This window comes from Pteronotus mesoamericanus, unplaced genomic scaffold (assembly GCF_021234165.1).
Source record: "Pteronotus mesoamericanus isolate MK-2021 breed Mesoamerican mustached bat unplaced genomic scaffold, CSHL_Meso_final scaffold_1186, whole genome shotgun sequence".
Lineage (NCBI taxonomy): Eukaryota > Metazoa > Chordata > Mammalia > Chiroptera > Mormoopidae > Pteronotus > Pteronotus mesoamericanus.
Window position 1 is genome coordinate 7,375,473 of NW_026555302.1, and position 23,171 is coordinate 7,398,643.

At 39.1% G+C, this 23,171-nt stretch overlaps 1 protein-coding gene and 1 non-coding gene across 2 annotated transcripts in view; both read right to left on the reverse strand.

Moving 5' to 3' along the window:
* Positions 1–2,451: 2,451 nt before the first annotated feature.
* SOAT1 (sterol O-acyltransferase 1) overlaps positions 2,452–23,171 on the reverse strand; it is a 54,052-nt gene continuing 33,332 nt past the window's right edge. The window contains exons 4-16 of the mRNA XM_054587706.1: positions 22,137–22,285; positions 20,977–21,036; positions 18,344–18,451; positions 17,171–17,453; positions 16,345–16,423; positions 15,765–15,846; positions 15,407–15,452; positions 14,605–14,734; positions 13,033–13,130; positions 11,610–11,708; positions 10,220–10,355; positions 9,483–9,628; positions 2,452–8,187 (exon numbers count right to left, since the gene is read on the reverse strand). Of these exons, the coding sequence (XP_054443681.1) occupies positions 8,131–8,187; positions 9,483–9,628; positions 10,220–10,355; positions 11,610–11,708; positions 13,033–13,130; positions 14,605–14,734; positions 15,407–15,452; positions 15,765–15,846; positions 16,345–16,423; positions 17,171–17,453; positions 18,344–18,451; positions 20,977–21,036; positions 22,137–22,285 (1,473 nt within the window). The 3' untranslated portion in view covers positions 2,452–8,130. The remainder of the gene's footprint in view (positions 8,188–9,482; positions 9,629–10,219; positions 10,356–11,609; positions 11,709–13,032; positions 13,131–14,604; positions 14,735–15,406; positions 15,453–15,764; positions 15,847–16,344; positions 16,424–17,170; positions 17,454–18,343; positions 18,452–20,976; positions 21,037–22,136; positions 22,286–23,171) is intronic.
* On the reverse strand, positions 10,423–10,635 carry LOC129082102 (small nucleolar RNA U3). The gene has a single exon (XR_008530366.1). It is a non-coding gene; the product is annotated as a small nucleolar RNA U3 (small nucleolar RNA).

Sequence of the window (23,171 nt, forward strand, 5' to 3'; positions counted from 1 at the left end):
GATACTGAACTTTACAGGTCCCAAAACTCCAACATCAGTTATACGTGGTTTATCAAGCATTTAAGTCCTGGAAAAACAAACTCATCTTGCATAATCTTAACCTTTTTTTTTTTAAGAATAAACCTAAGTAGGGCATTGATAGAAGACGTAAGTGAACAGATTCAAGAGATACACAAGTCAATAGGATTAAGTGATTGGAGATAAGGTGTGAAGTAAAGGACATCAAAGGTTACTTCTCATTTTCTAGCCTGTGCAATGATATGATTATACATTGTTTCCTGAGCAAGTCTGGGTTAAAGTTGCAGAAGTACATAAAGTAGTAAGCACAGAAGGTGAGAACGCATTACACTAAGACCACTGCTACTAAAGAATACAGTTTATACTAACTTTGAATTATACCAAAAAAAACCCCAAACCCACACAACTCTAAAATAGAGTAAGATAAAATGCAAGATAAGCAGGTAATAATTTTCCCAAATAGAAATGTCAACATAGTAAAAGTGACAGCCATAGTTGTAAACGGGGCTAGTATTTCTTGTTGGTGTTGGCTGACTTCTTTGGCAGCTTAACACCAGCTCAATAGTAGGGTCATCCAAAGCTTGAACATTTTCTCAGAAGAGAGCCAGTGTGATCGCCAAACATGCCCTGAACTGGGAAAAACACAAGGAACAGTGGGTGTGCCTTTGCAGTGAACTCCTTTTTCCCAACTCATTTTCCAAGTGTGTGGGCAGGATTTACACACACCTCTGTGGGCACTTAATGAAGGCACGCAAAGCTCCTTGAATGAGTCTGAGTGGGAAGTAGGCCAGAATTTTAAAATGTAACTAAAATTACACAATATTAAGCTAAGTTAAATAAGCCAAGAGGTGAAAGACAAATACCATATGATCTCACCTGTATACGTGGAACCTAATCAACAAAACAAATAAGTGGGCAAAATAGAACCGGAGACATGGAATAAAGAACAATCTGACAGCGACCAGAGGGGAGAGGGGAGGAATATAATGGGAAAGAAGGGTCAAGGAATGTGTATAAAGGATGCAGGGACAAGGACAACGGGGCAGGGTGTGGGGGATTAAATGTGTGTGGGGGGCGGGGGGGTTGGGTAGGGTAGGGGAGAGCAATGGGGGGAAAACGGGGACAACTCTAATTGATTTAAAAAAATCGTTTTTAATGAAAATATTAATGACAAATGTTTTCAAAGAGACACTGAGAAGCCTTGAGAAGCCAGGGCCCTGCTCAGCCTAACACTTCCCAGGGCAGAGCGGCTTCTGGTCCTGCTTCCACACAAGCACATCACTACACAGGCACTGATTCCACAGTCTTAGTTCTCAGTTCACGGAAGTACCCTCCGGACGCCACAGGGGTGGGCCCACAAGAGGTAATACGCTTTTCGTCTCGTTCACAAGCGTATCTTCGGTGCCTAGCACAGTCCCTGGCACACGGCGTTGATAGTCTAGAAGAAATTCATGTTTCTCATCCTACGGTAAGTTGGGCTTCTGCAGAGAGCACTCACTGACCGTGCCAACCTGAATACTATCGTGCCATGTGCGATTTCTCATCGTACTTTGACAAAATGGCATTCTCCTGCTTTAATCAGATCCATGAATCTAGTTATTTTGGGTCCAGATGCAAGCCGAACTGCAGAGGACATGACCCTGAACTTGAGTAGGTTCATCAAGGGTGGGCATGTCTAATTTCTGAGGGGACTTCCTCCTCCCACTGTTCTGCAGAGGCAGGTGCGCAAAGCCACACCGTGGAGGGTAACTGGAGAGCACTTTCTTGGCTGTTAACTGCCACAGAGTGGGTCTTCCGGGTCCCTAGGGCCTGCATCTGCAGATTCAACCCACTGCAGATGAGAAAATATTTGAAAAAAAAAAATTTAGTTTATTGCTGACATGTACTATGTAGTTAGGCCTATGATGTTTGCATCTCCTGAACATGTTCAGACTTTTTTGCTTGTCATTATTCCCTAAACAATATAGTATAACCATTTATATAGCATTTACATTGTTAGGCATTGTAAGTAACCTAGAAGGATGTGCAGGTTTTACAGACATGCCACTTTATGTAAGGGAGTTCAGCGTCTGCAGATTTTGGTATTGATGGGGGATCCTAGCAACAATCCCCCTCAGACAGGGAGAAAGGATGGTATATGCTTCTATGTATAGAATGTTACAATGTGAAGTCCTATTCATATGATGTTCCTATTATGAGATTCCTCGGAGGGAAATGAAGCAATTTGCCTGCTTCAAAATGAGTCACCCCAAGCCTTGTCTGTAGAGGCGCACCTCCACCCTGGCTGGGTGGCTCTGTTGGTTGAAACACCACCCTGTACACCAAAAGGCTACATGTTCAATTCCTGGTCAGGGCACATACCCAGGTTGTGGGTTCAATCTCTGATCAGGGCACTTATGGGAGGCAACTGATCAATGCTTCTCTCCTACATCAATGTCTCTTTCTTTTCCCCTCTCCCCGTCCGCACCCCTGCCTCTCTCTAAAATCGGTAAACATATCCTTGAGTAAGGATCTTAAAAAAAAAGAAAAGGCACACTTCCTGGCCAACACATTTCCACCTTTTATTAGCAACTTAAGACCATTTCTATCCATCAGAGGGTAGGCGGTGCATTTTCACAAATAGCCATTCACGACTTTTAAAAGGCCAGCGACAAAAGGAATCAGGCAACCAATAATGACCAATATAAACAGGAGGCCCAAGAGCCAGCAGTCACTGCTTTCCTTGGTGCAAGTCAAGTCACAACCGGGTCCCATTCTTTCCTTGTAATCTGTAACATGGCTCTCCATTATCCTGGGTAAGAAAGTTCTGTTATTTGCCTTCTTTTTCGCTACATTCAGCATATAAAACTGCCTGGTATTAGATGAAAAGCATTTATGAACATGAAATATAGTTAACATAAATAGTTAACACTGAGCAACCTTGGAAGTTACTTTTAAAACAATAGAATAGTTTTCTTCCAAATCTATTTATTTACCACATTCTTAACATATATTTTGCCTTTTTGTGTATGTATACTTTTTAAAGCTTAAAATTTTTAAGGTAATGTGAATACAATGCATACTACAGGGTCCAGAAGAAGTAACGCCCACTTGCGTGTGGTTGGTAGGGTAATAATATGGGTGATAACTTAAATTTGAACATTTCATCTAAAATGTCAGGTGGTGTGCTTGAGTGTGATATTGGTATGTTACAGAATTACATGCTCATGATTTGTAATAAAAGATTTCATAATAAAAAAGGGGTGTTATTTGTGCCGGACCTGTATGTACAAAGTGATGGAACCAGAGATAAGACACGCAAGGGTTTGGAGGGGAAGAGGGAAAAGGAATTCAGGAACAAGAGAAAACAAAAATTAGAAAAGGCACCTTTAATTACAGTAAAACCCTTCAGTCACCTGCAGATTTCTGTGACCCTCCCACTTCCTCAGCACCATGGACTGAATGCACAAGCTGGCAAGGGGCCCCGGCAGGAAGGAGGCTGCCTCGACGACCCACAAGGCAGGGCCGTGGCTGGGCCCTGCGCTCTCCTCCCGCCCGAGAACTGGCCCCTTGACACATGGGAATTCAGATTGTATCGCTATACAATTGGGTGCCCGGAACAGCTTCCTGTTTCAAAATTATTTCAGACAGAGAAAGTACACCTACCACTTTATTAAAACAAACAAAAGAACACCACGAAGCACAGTGAAGTAGCTGGTAGTTGAAAGGGTATGTGGACTGAAGAAATGTAAATGTAATAATGTAGAAATAAGAAAGAAAGCATTTAGAAAAAAGGGGTACAAAGGCAGTCTTAGACTTTTTTTAAACTATATCACTTCTGAAATTAACCCTCTTTCTCAAATCCAAAGTAGCTATTAAAGTCTTTATACTTCACAGGGGAAAAAATGAAATTTTATTAAGGATTTGGTAGATTATATAGATTGTATAGCTTTCCTACTAGAGTATCAATTGTATTATTTATTGATTTCCACACTGGGCATTAAATTTGGGTGGGGAAGGGGGTGGTCAAAGCAAGTAAGAAGGGCTCCACTCTCCCTGTTCCAACCACAGTGGCCACACAGATATTTTATCTCCTTTATAAACTGCATTCCAACACTCCTAGAAACTTCAGTGATATGAGAAACTAATCAAATATATAAGGTTCACAAACAACTTACATAAGCTTTAGTAATACTATTCCTCAAAACATTTAGATCCCAGTTCCTTCAATATCTGAGCCATAAACATAAAGCCTAGAGATAAGATTCACAAAACAATGTCTAAGACAGTTCTTCAATGATATGCACACACACATACACACACACACAATATACATATAAACCATATTAGATAAACTATATAAGCTACATGAAATTTTGCACAAGATTAGTAAGCAAGTCACATAAGTATGAACTATCCTCCATTAAGAAACTTCTTCTGCCTTCCAAGGCTATAAGCACTCTTTACACTGGCAGAAATAAGGCCTCATTAGTTTCCTTCCTCTCCATAAATTTTAAAACTTAAGTAAAGAGTATACACACTAGTTCTAAACACCTGACTAGTTAAGAGCAGAAATACATTCCTTTATATAAGCCTGTGAACCTTCCCTGATGGTAGACAGTTAAACAAGACATTCTTTTGGACAAGTGGAAACATCCGTGAGTGCCTTTAAGAACCTCATTAAATTCTTGTCAGTTCCATTATGGAGAGGTTCCATTATTACAACAGTCAAGGTGCAATGCCAATTCACATCGTCCTGAGAGTCTGCAAAGCACAGCACATATTTTTGGAGGTTTGCAGCATTTGAAAAATTCATTTTTTTAAAGGATTCCAATGAGATCATAAGGGTTTAGGTTTCAAATTTATGGAGGGTAAGAAAATAATGAGGACCTGTTTCTGCCAGAGCGTGTGCTTTGCAACAATCCTATGAGGTAGTTATCACCCCATTTTACAGATGAGGAAAACTGTGGCTCTGATAAATGAAGCAACTTCGCCCAACGTCACTCTGCTAGTAAGTACAGGGCTCCCCTAAACAAAAGTCTGGGCACACTTGCTTCTCGCTGCACCACTGGTTTTCCAACTGGGGGCAGGAGAAAGTGACTGTGCAAACACAAAGGGCTCCAGCACCCCCATCTCTACCTCGCCTGGAAGCGGCTGTATTTTATATGTTTTACATGCTGGGCTGAAGTGTAACCATTTATTTTTTTTAAACTATTTAGGCCACCTGGTTTCTACAGTTATATGAGTTTACCTTCATTACTTTTTGCCACATGAAACAATGAACTTTGAGTAAAATTATTTATGACCACACAAAGTAAAGGTTATCTTCGTGCATAAAAGACTTCAGCAATTCACAAACATATCTTTTTAGGCCCCAGAGGCCCCCTGACCAGCTTTTAAACACACAATGTTCTGTTTTCTATAAGACTGCAGGATTCGACTTTCCAGGCAAGTATAATTTTCATATTATGATTAAAATTGCCTACACTAAATGAGTTACTTCTCCAACATAATCTGTTTGCAAATACAGGACAGTGGTGCACTGTACTCGTACCTGCCAACGCCATCCACGTTTACCCTGCAAAGAGGAAGAAGGAACACCGCTTCCACACTCCTTTTGCTTTCCAATGTTGTAGCTACTGACAAGTTAAAAAGAGCTTCAGTTTTCTAATTAAATTCTAACACGAGGCAATTCCAACAGATGAATCCAAAAACCGAAAACAAATTCTACTTTTCTTCACTATCCGGGATTGAGAATAAAAGCATCAAACAAATTTACGGCAAAGTTAGAGATCTTAGTTCTTCTCTTGGATAACACACCCAAAAGTTACTACATTAATATTTCTTACAGGAAAGAAATTTTAAACTCGTTACTTTTGAAGGAAAAAAGTATCATCCAGTAACCGAAAATAATTTTAGCAAGAGGAGAAAAAAAAATCAATAAATCTTCCTAAAACACATTAGTAAGTAGTTTTTGTTTTAATTTCTTTGTTTAAAGACTTGCTAAAAGCTAGGTATAAGACCATGGCTATCAGACTAGTTTCTTTCACAGAAAGTGGCTGTTCCTTTAAGTGTTTCTGAAAATTTCTTAGGACAGTTTAATCATTCTAAAGAGTTTCCAATGATACACATTATTTGTTGTTACATAAAATTCTTGGGCAGAAAAAAAAATCACTAATACACAAAGGGAAGATGAGGTTTTTGTTTTTTGTTGTTGTTTTTTAAGTAATCATGATCAGTCCATCAAACACAGTATTCAGAATCAGTCCAGAACCACCAGGTCCTCTCAGTGAGCATGCATGTTCACAGTACTTAACAGAAATACAGACCTAAGAATTCCATTCTCTTGCTTCAATATATTGGCTTATTCATAACCAATATAATGAAATCCAAGTCTTATACCAACCTCCTTATTTCGGCTACCTCACTATACTTAAAATGTAGTTATAAATTTCAGTGGTTGACTCATTTTCATTTTTAATAAAAACACCAGAAAATTAGAAGCAATATTAAAAAAGTCTTCTTTGAAGTTGTGGTTCCATTATATCACAAGACTAGTCTGCAGATAATTAGTGGAATGTTTCCAAAGATAACCTCCTTTGAGGTACACTTTTGTCTGTTTAAGTTGGATTTGATATTTAAATACTGTGTAAATCATCTGGACAAAGGTACAGGTAATAAAATAGGTGATTAAACTGGGTACTTGTGGTGCAAATTAAGTTGTGACTATTAAGAAACTCTTCTTGTGAGACTCCAACTATCTTTAAAATAACTCGGAAAATATTGCCCCAATTTTCTCGATAACAGTAGGCCTGCTAGAATGCCGAGAGAACCCATCAAGTTGGCTGCTCCAAATAACAGTAATCTCTTGAGTAATTTGTAAGTCTTACTTTTTTGGGTGGAAAGCTGAACCACATAAATGGTCTCTGATGTTCCTTGCAATGCTCAGTCTTTACAAACATAATCACACCTCAGGCACACAAAATAATTTCCCCACACCACACAGCATTAGCAATGGGTATCTTACAACACTGGAATACCACATAAATAGAGTACATTTTCTTGAAAATGATCACATAGTAATTTGTTTCACCTAAAGCATACTACAATTAAAAGTATAGTAATTGAGCAAATACAGAAGCCAGCTTCTGGATCTTTAATAATCAATATAGTATTAATAGAGGTGATTAATACTTCTGTTAGACTTACTAGTCTGCAAAATAATTCGTCAGTATTTATTAGACAACAAAATAACTGTACCAAAGGATACTTCTAAATAAGTTATAACCTTAAAGTGTTTTTAAAATTATTTTCCACGTAAGTTCAGTGATAAAATAAACACATATTGACTCTGCAAGACTTTTTAAAAAATTACTTTGAAACTTATAAAAGGACATTTCCTTTTTGGTCTGGTGCCCCCTTTCTCTTTCCCTTCCTCCTTCTGTTCTTCTCAATATATAATAGAATGAAATCACACTCAAGAATTTAAGGTGAAAGTTATAATTTTGCTTCATAGAAAACATGACCTATACTGTGTGTTTAGTGAAAAGAAGACTTGGATAGAGCCAAACTTTAAAAAAAATAATACAAATTAGGATGTATAGTAAGATTATCTTTAGAAAGTAGATCTTTTCTTTCTACTAGAAATAACAAAACGTTCCAAATTTTCTTGACTTTCCCAATTTCATGCTTAATCACCATACATTCCAACAGTGTGCATGAAAAAATTCCTAAGCCAGAGGTATTTAAATGGTTCTTCATAAATGTTTTGGCTAATTCAGTTGCTAAGAAAACATGATGTTTAGTCTCTAATTAGATAGTCAAGAAACAACACAGATATAATTTCTGAGGCCTAAGCTAATACGACCCAGCAAAAATCTGTCGTTCCATTAGCTATAAGGCTCCCTTCTCCCCAAAATAAAAAAAAAGTACTGCTTAAGTGTACACAATTCCAGTAAACTTCCAACAGGTCAGCTTCAGGTGACCTAGGAATGGAGTGAGTCATCATCTGTCAAGCCTGGAGTGGTCCAAATAACAAAGAACTTCATCAGTAACAGCTGGAAACAGACACTGGCCCCAAATCAGGCAGGATATCCAATCTTCAGTGTCAAGGAGGAAACTAAGTCCAAGCTTCTAAAACTCATAACGGCAAGTCCAGGAACGTGGCCGGATGTAATCCAAAAATGTTGGCTTTAAGGAAAACAAAAACACAGTTTACTTGTCTGCACTATGTGTGTGAGGTATGGGGGGAGAGGGGTGTTACTGCCACACACTCTACACCCCTAAAATGCCTCCCATAATTTCAGTAACCTTAAAATTACAAGCAGCTCAATAATTCATAAGATGTTCATTATCTATAGCATAGGTTTACTTGATTTAGAGGTCTTACATGAAGCTTTTGAAGTCCAGCAAACCCTACACAATTGCACTTCTGACCCAATTTCAAACAGGTATCTTTAGGTATCTTGCGTCTTATTTGTAGTACCCCTCTACTTCTAGTAGTCTAGAGTCTAGAGCAGTTAGTTCAAAATGCATGCAGGGGGCTGACAGAAATAAGGAGGAAGCACTTGGGCAGCATAACAAGAACAGTGTAGACAGTAGCAGCTTTGGCAGAGAAACAGATGCATTTGATTGTTGGCATCTTCAGCTATAGGCGCCTGTGAGAAATACCCAGATAGGTGTATAAAAAAGGCACCCCCTAAATATTTGGGAGGTCTGCATATGCAGCTAAAAGCTAAAGCTCTTAAGACTGAGACCCTTACATAATCAAGAAAAATAAAACAACAGCAACCAAATAATCAAGGGAAAAAGGATCCTAGGCACACTGAGTGTAGCTGGACATTTTACAGAGAGTTAATACTTTGGAAAGGAAGACAAAGATACACGTTGGGTGTGTGTGTTTTGGGAAAACCCTGTTATAGGACCGGCGCGGGGAGGGGTTAGTGTGTGTGTCTGTCTGTCTCTGTGACTGGCGGGGGAGGGGGTGTGTGTGTGTGTGTGTGTGTGTGTGTCTCTCTCTCTCTCTCTCTCTCTCTCTCTCTCTCTCTGTGTGTGTCTGTGTCTGTCTGTCTGTTGGGAAAACCCTGTTATAGGACCGGCGGGGGGGGGGGGGGGGGGGGGGTTAGTGTGTGTGTCTGTCTGTCTCTGTGACTGGCGGGGGAAGTGTGTGTGTGTGTGTGTCTCTCTCTCTCTCTCTCTGTCGGGAAAACCCTGTTATAGGACCCAGGAAGAAAATTAGAAGGAGCTACAGAAAAAGCAGACAAGAGAGAAGAGAATCAAGAAATAGGAGAGTTCAAAGAGAAGAAAAGCAAAGAAAAATTCCAAGGACCGTGCAGTAAGATTAGATTACAAGCTAAAGTTTCTCTCCCTTTATCATTATTTCATCATAATTTCCACTACTCTCCTTCCCTTTAAGATTGCCCTTTAACCTGCATAATCAGGCACAAACATGTCTCTAGTCCACTTCACCCTGACTGATGACTCACATTTTTCAGAGGACAGTGCTGACGTGCATACCACTCTTGAGAATAAAAGCACAGGAGGACTCCTTGGCCCGCAAAAAGGGACGTCCACATCATGACATTCCAAATTGGCCTTTTCCGACTATCATTGACAATGAAGTTGAAAGCCACTGAAGTTAAGAAGATAACAAAAACACATTTATCAAAACAATCTATAAGCAGCCTCAGATATCAGCTATAATCATCTATCCATCACAATGAGCGTGAACTGTGTGCATGTGTTTTATTCTGGCCACTGGTCCTCCTATAAATAAAAATGAAGCTTCAGAGCTGAAGTTTATCCATCAGTGATTCACTGGAAATCAGACAGTACTTAGAACAGGTGAAAATATATTTCATGGACTCACCATATTCTAATTTGTCCCCCCCACCAAAAAAGGGTCAGTTTTTTTCCAGCAGTGAACGATGTCAAAGTTGAAGAATAAGGAAGCTGTTTTTTATAGTTTTTGCAACCTACCAAATCAGTGTTACCAATAGCCTTCAAGACATTATTTAGCTCATTTTTATACTTCAAAGTGTAAACATCTTGAACCAGAGTTGTGTAGAATTACTCAAAACCAATGCTCTTACCCTCTGGTAAGCAGACACTGCCTTGAGATGCTGTGACTGCTGACCAAGTTTTCTACACTGATTTTATACTTTACTTGGTAAATTCCTCTTTCGGCACCTCGCTCAGTCCTCATGGCCGCCAGGATACTTACTTCCAAAGAACATGAAGAGCACGAAGAGCACCGGGTAGAAGAAGTTCAAGCACATAGCCAGAATGTATTCGTGCACGACGGCAGACACAGCGAAGACAGCCAACATGGCAGCCGACTTGAATCTCTTAGTGAATAACTAGGGTAAAAGGGAAACATTAGACAGCAGTTTTGATTTAGTTAATAAGTTAAATTGTTTATTTGTTGCCACTCAGACTGCATCCTCTCCCTCTTACTCTCCCAAAGGAAGACCAGAACGACCACCAATGGCCATCAGCAGCTGCAAAGGCAACACCAAAAGCTGGCTTCTGGCTCGGGAGAGAAGACTACACCGCCTCCTCGTGTTCTGGGCGTACCACACATTCACAGAAACCTCTCCAGCAACAAGCTACAGAAATGATCCCTGAAAGTATAGTCTTTAGAAAGTAGTTTTTAAAAAGTCAGTAATTAAGCATGAACTACATGAGATTTATGATTACCACACGCTAAAGGCATCTATTTAACTTGTGATTTTCCGATCTATAATCCAAATATATTATAATAATTACAAAACATCTATGCTTAAAAGTTCTGATTTTACTAAAATGAGCCATTTTCAAAACCATTAATGTTGAAAAAAGATCTGGGCATATTTTTAAAAACTTACAAGTCACTGTGACTGACAAAACATAGTGTTTGTATAATAACGAAGACATCAGGCCTCAACATTAGAGTGATGCAGTATGGCAGACAGGGCAGGCATCCACTCCATTTTTATAGATAACAGAACTAAGAGAAAGAGATCTGCCTTGTCCATAGTGAAGCTACATATGTGAATGAAAGAACAGTCAAATACATGCAATCTCTTGGCCAATAATCCAGAGATACCAGTGTTAATCAACCATGAAATTCAAGATTACACTGTATCACTCTAAATACATTCTGCTCTGGGTAATGTCTCAAAGAACCCTCCTCCCCCATGACCAACTGGAGAGATATAAATCCAAACAGATGTTTCTCCACTTTTAAAAGACCAAAAAAAAAAAAAAAAGAGGAAAGAAAAAAGAAAAAGAAAAAGAAAAAGCCAGAGGGAGATTATTTGTTAGCAGTGAGATTCGTAAGAAATCACCCATAAATGGTGGATCATTTCAACTTCTCCAAATGCCTGCATGCATCCTTACTGTGTAATTACGTAAAATAAAATTCAGAGCAAAAACATGGTATTAGACCCAGTAACTGTCCATACTGGTCTCTAAGCAGTACTATTCAAAGCAGAAGGTTTCTTAGACATGCAGGGCTTACAAGAGAAGTGAAGACAACCACGTATGACTTCTTAGTTTTCTGTACAATACCAATACTTTCTGGAAAAGAATCTTCATTTCTTGAACACCATCAGCCAAATCTTGCTGCTTACCCAGAGGAAGTCCTTGTAGGCATAGTAGTACAGCCAGTCATGGACCACCACGTTCCAAGTCCGATAGTAGTTGGAGTAGGAGGTAGAGTTCCACCAGTCCTGAGGAAAAAAGCACAGTGATAAAACCACACACACCACACACACACATACATACACATACACGCATACACACAGAGCCAAAGCAAAACCCCTGAATGTTCCCAAAGTACACACACAATCTCCAAGAGCGGGTTCTGATAAATTGTTAGTCTATACACTGATGTCAGAAAAATCTTTTTTTAATTTGCTTATTTTCAGAGAGGAGAAGGGAAGGCGAAAGAGAGGGAGAGAAACATGGATTGGCTTCCTCTCACATGCCCCCAACTAGGGGCCTGGCTTGCAACCAACGCATGCACCCTGACTGGGAATCAAAAGAGGCGAGTCTTAGGTTCACAGGCTGACACTCAACCCACTGAGCCACACCAGCCAGGGCTGTTGTCAGAAAAATCTTAAAAGGCATTTTGGTTACCAGTGTTCAATAGGATATTAATTCTAGTTCTATGTATGACTAATTCCCTAGGTTCATTTTGTCTCATTAAGACAGGTTACGGTGGAAGACACAGAACATAAACAATGATTAAACCTAGTGTTTCTCTAAATAGCAATCCACAAATCCTTACCTTGCTAAAACACACTGAGAGAACCTAAGATCACGTAGACTTAGGCAGCACACTAACACTAGGGAGCTGTTTGCTGGTATCCAACAGAAAGGCTTAGTCTGGACGAGGGGCGAGATGGCGGCTAACTCCGGAGCCCGGTGCTCCGTCATGTATGTCTTGCGCCCTCCCTACTGTAAGAGCAGGCCGATGGACTCAGACATCTAAAATACACAACTTCTCTTCACTATTTCTTTGAGAGAGGAGTAACAGGCTTAGAGAATTGACAAAACCACAACAAACCAACAAAACTCTAGGCCTGGGTTCTAGTCTAGAACTTAATTCCAACTCTGGAAGTAAAGAATACTATTTAGAGCACAATTAATGCCTTTCCAATATAAGAGACGACAAAGTTATTTCCTTCCTTCAACAATTTTAATTGAATAATTTGTTGAAATTACTCCTATGACTCCAGACAACCAATTTCAAAGGAATAAACAGTCAGCAAAGGCTCGTGACACTCTCTGGTCACATGCTTTCCTACTGCAAACACGCACACGGGCTCCAGTAAAAACCACACGAAGGGGGAGGATATGTGAGGTAGAAGAAAAGGCCTTACTAATTACATTGACAGCAGAATTTCAAAGCTGATATTGGTAAAACTTGTGGGAAAAAGACCATTTCACAATGTCTGTGTTAAAAAGCTAGAAGCCAACAATGCTCAAATACCTGACAATGAGGACACATAGTAAAATGTGAAAAGAAAAGTGAGTTTAAGTATATATTACCTTATAAAACATTCTGTCACCAAAGCGTAACATCTCAGCAAAGGCATTGAGCCAACAGTGCAAAAAGGAAAAAAAAATAAGTAACTGTCCCAGTACACCTAAAATAAAATGAACAATATTGAGTCTTTCCAAACAGGAGTTAATTATGTCATCACCTGTTTAGCTAAAATAAAAGTTATTATTCCAGCTTACCCATTCCAGGGATGATAGTGTTCTTCATAAATTATTTTAATTTTATACAGAAACTTCCTTCCAAATGGGTTTTAGAGATGACAAATGACCCAGCCTGTTTTTAATAGAAATGCCTAGATGTATGGCTGAACTTGGTACCCAAGGCCCTTTAAAATCTGGCCTTCACACATTTCTCTAAACCAGTTTAAAACTGGGGGAGATTTTGTCTCCCACCTCCCAAGGGACACTTGACAACTCCGGATACATTTTTGATTGTCACAACTGAAGGCACAAAGTCCCCCAGAACGAAGAATTACCCATCCCCGAACGTCCATAGTGATAAGCGAACTCGTCTCCAACTCCACTCCTGGGGCCGCAAACATCATCCCAGACGGACTTGCCTTCTAATGCAAGTCCATGCCTCTGTATCTGCCCCACTACCTGGAAGCACCTTTCTACCACTGCTCTGCCAGGCAAATGCCTATCTATCTTCAATACCCAACGTTAAATGTCATCTCCAATATGATACAGAGTTAATCAGCACTTTATCCTCCTTATGCAGTATATATTACACTATAATTGTAAAATACCCATTTACATGCCCACCCCTTTCATTCACTTATTTATTCAAAAAATATGTATAGAGGCCACTAATATGGGAGAGACTGGGACTGGCTGAGTGGCTATAAGATGCAATTCTTGATCTCAAAGAATTTGTAGCCTAGAGAGGAAGACACGTAAGTAATAAACATATATACTATTAGAGGGAGAGATAAAGAATTTCCTGGAGTAATCTTGGCAAGCAATCAGAGAGAGGAGACAGATGTGATCATGAAAAATGTACTGGCATTTACTCGGTAGAGAAAAGGAAAAAAGTAAAGAAAACTATATATATAAGTAGACTGCAAGCTTCCAGAGAGTAAAGAGTATGTCTTGTTCACGGCTATGTCATCAGCACCTGAAATACAGCAGGGAATGAAGCAAGTTAGAAATTGTAAGACCGAGGTACGAGTGGAAAAACAGAAGGATAAGGAGGGGTGGCAGGGAGCGCTTCATGGAGATCAGAGGAAGGGCTACAGCAGCTGCTGGGCAGAGAATCAGGAAACTCCTAGTCATTCTAATAAAGGCTATTTCAGTGGCGTGGTTGGTGTAGAAGCAAGATGATGGGGAAATAAAGCCCAAATATGCATTATCCAGTCAGAGAAAGCAACATGAGGGAAAGCCAGAAGACCGATGAAAAAAGGGGTCCACGGCTGAAATATATTTCATTTATGGAAAGAGCAAGGTGGGTACAGATGTATCAATGAGTTTACAGTGAAAAGCAGGTAAACCAAAGGTACAATGGCTTTCTATTTTCCTTGCAATTTTATGAGTGGCCAAATGAACCAGCATCCACATTACCTGGCAAGATGGAGTTAAATATACAAAGGACCAGAACACGGGCACTGAAGGGCTCCTGCTTGATATTCCGGAACAAGGGGGCGCAGAGCCTTTCAAAGATGTAGTTCATATAAAATAAGCAACCGAGGACCTGGAACGCAGCAAAGGTATCATTGTAAGAATGATGGCTTGATAAGGAAACAGGGTGCTTTTCCTTCAAAAGTAGATACACGTGACCCTTAACGCTCACATATATTTCTTTTAACGTTAGTATAACATAACACTGCCGAGCCGTACCCTTCAGATATTACTCAACACCTAGTTTCTACCATACCTTTTCCCAACCCTTTACCAAATGGCATTTTTAAAAGATCAGACTCTTGGAACCTGCTTTTCCTGCTACATGAACCCATAACAAAAGAATTTATCTCAAAAGTGGGTATTTGATTGTGACAAGAATATAAAATGGAATATTCTGAGATTTGATTCTGATAAGGGGTTGGGGAAGAGTTGGGAGGAGTATCAGACCACACCCACCCACATATGTATCCACAAATATAAAAACCAGAGGGGAGAGGGAAATTAATGTAGATGCTGGCTGAAGTAACCAAATGGAATTACTTAAATTCTTTTAGTGAAGAAAATTATTTTTGATGTCAGCAAAGCAAACCCCACTCACTATATTGGGAATAATTTAAAAAGTTCAGAAAGTGCTGCTCTAAGGCATGCATTTACCAACACTTTAAATAGATTAAGTTATTATTAGTTCAAATCCTCATCTCCCACCAATGACCAAATCTTAGGCAGTGGAAAAAAAACTTACCTGTGCAAACTGCATAGCAACATAACCCCATCTTACAGTGGGGGTCCTAAAAAAGGAAGCAACAAAATAAGTTTCCTAGATAAAGTAAAAAACTGAACTTTAATGAAAATCCTCACAGTATCTTCCCACATAGAACACTGTTTTCGACATAGGAAATGCCTGTGTAACTCTGTCAAGAATTACTGTGAGCCAATGGGATTGCTAGAATCACCATTTGGGCTCCCCAGGCCGCGAGAAAACGAACGCTCATCCTCCGGTCTCGGGAGCCCTATGCGAGCTGGCCCCCCACCCCACCTGCCCCCCTCACTCCCGCCCCACGCCAGGTGCTCACCACCTCTGTGCCCCACAGTGCCATTACCTGGGGTAACTGTCCCGGTAGATGAGGGTAGGCGCAAACAAGAAGTATAAATACTGGTTGACTGTGGGGACTGGGACAGTGCCTGGGAAGGAGAACCATGCTCAGGTCAGGAGCTCTCAGCAAAATTAAGAAGGGAAAGGAAGGACGGAATAGGGAAGGGAAAAAAGCACTGCCCCTTAGCATATGTTAGTTTCTTCCTGACCTCCCCAAATGACAACTTCTGATTCTGAGAGTAATATACCAATCCTCCTACACTAAGTTATTCCTGTGACTTAGAAATAACTTCTTGAGTTTTAAGCAGCAATTCAAAGAGTAATAAGCTCACATGGATATAATGAGTGTATTAACATTCTATAAAAACCACATGAATTTACAAGAGTCTAACAATCGATGTTTTTAAAAAGTAGGTACCAAGGCAAAACAAACAATCAGGAAATACTGAGAGAGTCTTTCAAATCAATGTGGATCCTATATATTTAAAAATCAAACATAATGTCTATAAAATGTAATATGCCATCCCAGGAAACACCAAGGCTGAAATATCCCATGAACAGCCCTCTGATGTAACAGAATCACATACTGGATTTCTCCTTAGCTGATGTTAGTACCCGAGGCACATTTTCTCTCAAAAATGAATGGGCCTTCATTATAAGACGAATCTAAAGAAGGAGAAGAGAGGGAGAAAAAGATGATTTTCTATCATTTTTTCTATCATTATCTTTTCTCATATAAGCAACTCCAGAACACTAGGTTATAGTCACATAAAGAATGTTCTAATATTGCACAGACCAACTCAAATTCGCTTTTATGGAATAACGCAGATGAAAAACCTCTAAAGAAGGACATACTATTGACCTATTATTTTGCATCTAACAGTGCTATCACAGGTATATTAAAAATTAAGAACTTAAAAGCCTAAACAAAGAAAGTGTCCTGACATGGTCCTTCCTGTGAGTCACACAGAACATTGTGGGCAGCCAACATAAGAAAATCGGACGGGTGCATGAACAAAATAAACCCATTCTTTAGATGGGAACAGTTGTATGACACAACAATGAATTCAATATTTCAAAGGACTTTTAATTACAAAAATATTTTATAGTATAGGTAACTACTACAAAATGTTCAAGACAAAATCTGAACTCATTCAGAAGAGTCCAATGTGATTTCAATGATGAAAAATCAGAGAACACTGAAGCTAGAACAAATTTATGACATGAGATGAACTAGTTTAACACTTTAATTTTAGATAACAGCAAAAGAACCAGAAATAAAACATTTAACTAAAGCAACTAAAAATAACAGAACCTCGTATTATATTACCAGAATAATGACAATATTAGTACTGGTATAATTATTATTTTAACTAAGCACAGCTTTGCATTGGGCAGCACTCAAAACATTACCTGTTCAAATATTATAATGCACCGGGAAGCTGGCGGCAGCTTATATGCTAATACGACATATGCTGGTCCCAAACCTAGAACTCCAAATTGGAAGGCGATGAAAAGCAAGCCATGGAAGAAGGAACGGACCATTGGATGAGAACTCTCCCTGTGGCCCCTGGCCCAGTGTTGAAAGAGGAGATAGGGAACTGAAAATGTACTCAAGAACATGGCCAACCATGTAACCAAGGCAACAGGAAGTTGGCCAAAAGCATACGATATAAGACTGAACTCAAGCACCAGCCTGGGGAGAAAAAGCACAGAGAAAAGACACAAAAATATGTTTTTTTAAATAAGCATTGACTCATAGGATTCAAAACTTTCAAGCCCAAAACTCAACTTTAGGAAACACAGCGACATTAATACACTGAGGCCACTATAGTTGTGCTACACAGAAAACGGCTTGTCAGACTCTGCTTCGCAGTATATTTCAACAACAGATTTTCTAGAAGCCCTACCCTCACGCAGTCTTTGAACATAAAACACCTAAGATAAATAAAATAATAAGACTCTGAACTTCTCAAAGGTTAGATTGTCACATTAATACATTTTAAACTCTAAAATATTCTATGGCAATGTTAATATTTGAAGTATTCAAGTAGCAATCACTGTTAGGCACAAAAGATTTTTCAGAAGAAAACAGGTATAATTCAAAAATCTACTGATATATTGTAACATCTCAAAATTTAATTTTCTAATAAAGCATACAATTCAATGTATAATTACCACACTGTCATTTTTTATAGTTACAATTTGATTTTTATATTAAAAAGAAATGTTTCTTAAATGTTAAATTCTAATAAGCTACTTATTTTTAGTACCAACATGAAATGCATACCAAAGTAGAAAAATTGATAAATCATATATACAAAATTCTTCCATTTAGGAAAATTACCTAGAAACTACTAATTATAGTCTCTGCAAATAGACCATTTTAAAAATAGAAGTAATGAAAACTTCTAATTTTCTTCTTTGATGTACTTTTTAAGAAAGAGGATGCTCAACCTCAAATCATCTGCTCTGGAATTTTCTAAAGCAAATGTAACCCAATCACCCTCTACCAAAATTTAAATATAGTGAAAACTTCCAGCACTGCATGAGTCAACTAAGCAACCATTGCTTTTCTCATCTTACCTTCCTTCATCAATGTAATCTACTACCAGGGTGCTGAGGACAAAGAGAATGAGGAGGGCAATAAACATGTGATATATTGTTCTGATGTGGTCCACCTCGAACAGCTCACTGTAAATGCAGTTCAAACAAATAAAATGAATAATCTATTATTTGATTTTAAAGCACCATATATTAAAGACTTTAAAGCGTTCAAAAGATTCTTAATCCACACTCCAAAAACATCTTAAGCAATAATAACAGGACACTAAATCTGAAGTAGCAACAGTAAATGACAGGACCAAGATAACTTAACAGAGGACCTTAGGACAAGGCTCTTTCTGATGAAATGATACTGTTTCCTTTGTGTGTTCTTGGCAACCTACCAGAAGCCTCTGTTTTCTAAGGTAGGCAAAAGGCCACACACTAAAATCAGGGAACACAGAAACTATTTCTTTCAAATGTTAAAAACTTTTTTAAAAATCCTATTCTTACATTCCATTCCCTATATATTTCCAAGATGTTAAGGATGCATTTATATAATGTTGATGATAACCAACTACCACCCTACAAGTCCATACAAATGCTTTTATTTTCTATCCTCTTTGATCTTTCTTAAAAAAAAGATTTTTGTTTATTTATTTGTTTTTGGAGGGAAGAAAGAGAGAGAGAGAAACATCAGATGTGTGGTTGTCACTTGCTAACCAGGGACCTGGCCCGCAACCCAGGCATTGTGCCCTGACCGGGAATCGAACCAGAGACCCCTTGGTTCACAGGACGGCACTCAATCCCCTGAGCCACACCAGCCATGTGATCTTGTTATTTGATTAAGACTGGGCTACTTTTCTTTTAAAACATAGCTATTTTTTAGATGACTTTTTCTAAAGAATTTTTTATACTTGATTAAAACAAGTCTTAGCTCTGTTTATGGAAAGATGTATGCTAATCTCCTACATAACTTTTTAAGGAATCTAAAATACTATTAAATCTCTGGATTAAGGATATTCAAATTCTAATAAAAACCTACCTGAGCCATAGAATGTGTTGTATTTCCTTGATCAAAACACTTTAATTAAAGTATGCTATAATTTTGTTTATTTTTCATATAGCATGATTAAAATCATTATTGCCCTGGCCAGGTGGCTTGGTAGTTAGGGCGCCGTCCCATATACCGAAAGGTTGCAAGTTCGATCCCTAGTCAGAACACATATGGGAGGCAACTAATCAATGCTCTTTCTCTCTCTCTTCTTCTCTATTAATAAAATCATGTCCTAGGGTGAGGATTAAAAAAGAACCTTAACTGTAATGTTCAAAATATTTGTTTTACTTTCTCTTTTTATGTGGAAAGCCGCATTTTCCCCCAGATAGAAATTTTCCAAAGATAAATGTTCAAACAATAGTGTGGCATAAGATTGAAGTGGCTGGTATTCTACATTAGATATTCAGCAAACTTCGACCTTCTCATCAAAATTAAGTAATACAGATCAATTTGGTCCATAGAAAGTTAATTTTGATAAGCATACAATGCATTTTAAAGAAAAGCACATTAATCACTTAAGAGTCACCAGCCCAACTATTTCAGGTAACCTATACTAACTCAGGTTAAATTACAGCAGTATTCTAATGGAATGGATGATCTACTCAGAGAACACTAAAAAATAAATATTTATTGCATACTTAAAGTATGTATACCTTTTGCCCTGACTGGTGAGGCTCAGTGGACTGAGCGCCAGCCTGCCAACCAAAGGGTCTCTGGTTCAACTCCCAGTCAAGGCACATGCCTGGGTTGTGGGCCAGGTCCCCAGTAGGGGGCACACCAAGAGGCAACCACACACGGATGTTTCTCTCCCTCCCTTCCCCTCTCTCTAAAAATAAATAAATAAAATCTTTTTTTTAAAAAAAGTATACCTTTCATTTTCAGTTCACAAATGATGTCACCACAATTAATGTCCATCGCCTGATGTTTTTTTCATAAAATTCACACAATCAGGTTTTAAAATAAGTAAGTCTGATAAAACTATCAAGTCTGTAAGCTGGCTAGCCAAACAGATAAAAAAAATTAATATATCAAGCCCAGGCAGGTGTGGCTCAGCTGGTTGGAATGTCATCCCATAAACCAAAAGGTCACAGATTCAATTCCTGGTCAGGGCACATGCCTGGGTTGCAGGTTCTGTCGTGGTGGAAGCGCACGTGAGAAGCGACCAATCGATGTTTCTCTCTCACATCAATGTTTCTCTCCCTCTCTCTCCCTCCTTTCCCCTCTCTCTAAGCATGTCTTCCAGTGAGGATAAAAGAAAATTAAATAAAAATATTAATATATCAAGAAGACAGCAACACCAAAATTCTCTTGAAGTGGTTTGCCTAAATAGAAAACTTTGTTCTAGCTCTTTAGGTAACCACTTCTCTGCAGCACAACTTCAAGGAATTTATCAAAGGGCAGATAACCATTCTGATTTCTAAAACCTCCTTTAAATTTAGATGCAGAGTCAGGAGATCAGAAAGAGGAAGAAACACACTGAAGTATCAAAACAAATGATTTATATGAATACAGAACAAATTAATTAAACATCCATATAGATTTAGCAGTGATTCCAAGAATCAGAATAGTTTTTTTTTTATTCAAACTAATAATTAACAAAAGCACAAAAAATACTCACTCTAAGAGGGATCGCCTTAAAACAAAAATCTTTCCATGTTCTGGAGGTGCTCTCAGATCTCTGGGAAGAGCAGAAATTAAAACAAAATATAAGTACTTCAGGTATTATAAGAAATTTAAGCCTAAGAATGGGAGAAAGAATAATACCAACTACAGCAAGTAAAATGAATGAACTGCCTCCTCCTGGCAGCCAGGCACAGCGCTCAGGTTCTTCACTGATCACCTGATTCGCCCCTGGGAACAATGCCGCAGCAGGCACGCGCCTGCCTGGCCAGGGAGAGGGCCGTGAGGCGCACCCAGCGCAGGCAGCACAGGTTGCTGATGTCACACAGACAAGCCCTCTTCCTTCTCCTAGACACCCCTAAGGACCCAGACAAGCCTCAGCCACACTTACTCCAGTTCACACACTGTCACTGATCTGTCCTCCAAAATGCACCGATGTTTATGATACCCTCTGCAATGTCAAAGGACTTCTGACAATCCCCGGCGACCTCCTGATCTTAAAGGCTGCCCCCAGTTCCTAACATTTGCTAGCACCAAGCACGCTCACCTTCTTTAGGGCTTTCTGCAGAACCATTAGCACTTCCGCTAACTATTCCTGGTTAGAGCTGTCCTTCAGGGCGGGAGGGACTGCCAGAGGCAGCAGGAGCACAGAACCACGGAAAGCCCAGGACGGCCAATTTGCACAACACTGGCCTTTGACAGCCTTCCCGCCATGCTCTGCATGACTGACCAATTAGAAAAATAAATACTAATGCACTTTATAGCAACTATTACAGAGAGTACAACTGAGCAGCAGTGCAACGGGGTGGTGAAGGGCAGGGGCCCTGGGTTCAGAGCCCCGTTGTGGAATCCGGGACCACACCCCACTGTTCTGTGCTTCAGTTTCTCGTCTGTGATAGGCAGGCGGCTCAGTACCTACCTCACAGGGTCATTGTTTGGTTTAAATGAAGAGCCCCCAAGTGCCAGCACAGTCCTAAATGAAGTATGCACAGGTTATAATCCACATATTAAATGAAGAAAGACACCCTTCCAGTGATTCGCCCAAAGTAACACGGCTGGTGAAAAATGGTGCCGGGCGGGAATGCAGGCAACCTGCACCCTCGCCTCTGCGCAGACGAGAGTAAATGCCGCCCTGAAAGAACTCAGGCTCCTACTTACTTAGCCCTGTGGTGGTTCTCTCCTCCAAGGACACAAAAGGTCGTGAGGGTTCCTCCACCGCTATCTAATGATGCTGATTTTTCAATGAGATTGGTCACAAAATCGTCAAAGTGCGTGCCAACTTCCTTCATAAAAAACGGTTTCAATTCCTAGAATTTTAAAACAAGCATTAGAACCAATCCATGCGTAGGAGTTAACATTTTTCTCAAGGGTTCTCTTGAGAAAACAGAGCTGGATCAAAGAAACCCATTTTAAGTGAGCTCACAGGGGCAAAAGCAAAATGATTCCTATTCCTATCTTTTTTAAAATACCGTTTTAAGTATAAATCAAGATAGCAAAATAAGCACCTACTAAAGGAACTACAAATAATATACAGAACCAAGATAACAGAAATGATAAAGATGACAGTCTACTTTTTTCCTCTTCAAATTTTTATCCGGAAAACAACAAAAAGTAAAAATCAGCATTATGAGTATAATTTTAAGTCCCCTTTCTCCTCAAGCATCCCCTTCGCCCAAGTACTCACTGTCTGTATTTTAGATCATGTTATTTCTGTACATTACCAACGTTCATATAATAATGCTTATTCCTACCTCCATAGCTCTATGTTTACCTAACCCTAACACATATTTTCATAAAATGAAATTGTTATATATTTTGGTCCGAGGCTATTTTTAATATACAGTTTTTGAAAAGTATGAAGCAAAAACAGTATTTCTTCAGATCATAACAGGCCACCTACTGTGGATGCTCAAATTATAAATGTTGCTATTTTTAAATTGGCAGGACTCATCAACACAAAAGAAAACTAAGTGTTACTTCCTAATTCTTCAATGAAAAAATTGCTCTTTCCTTTAAGTAAATTATTTAGGCTAAACCTAAAATACCTGAAGTAGCATTTTCTCCATTCTATTATAAGAGTTCAACCATGTCCCTTAAAAGTAAAGCAAAAAAATATCAATGTACCTAATGAGACTATATGTGAGGGCTTTCAAACTGCTCTCTCAGTTCCCAAATGCCTTCTGGGGCCTGAGC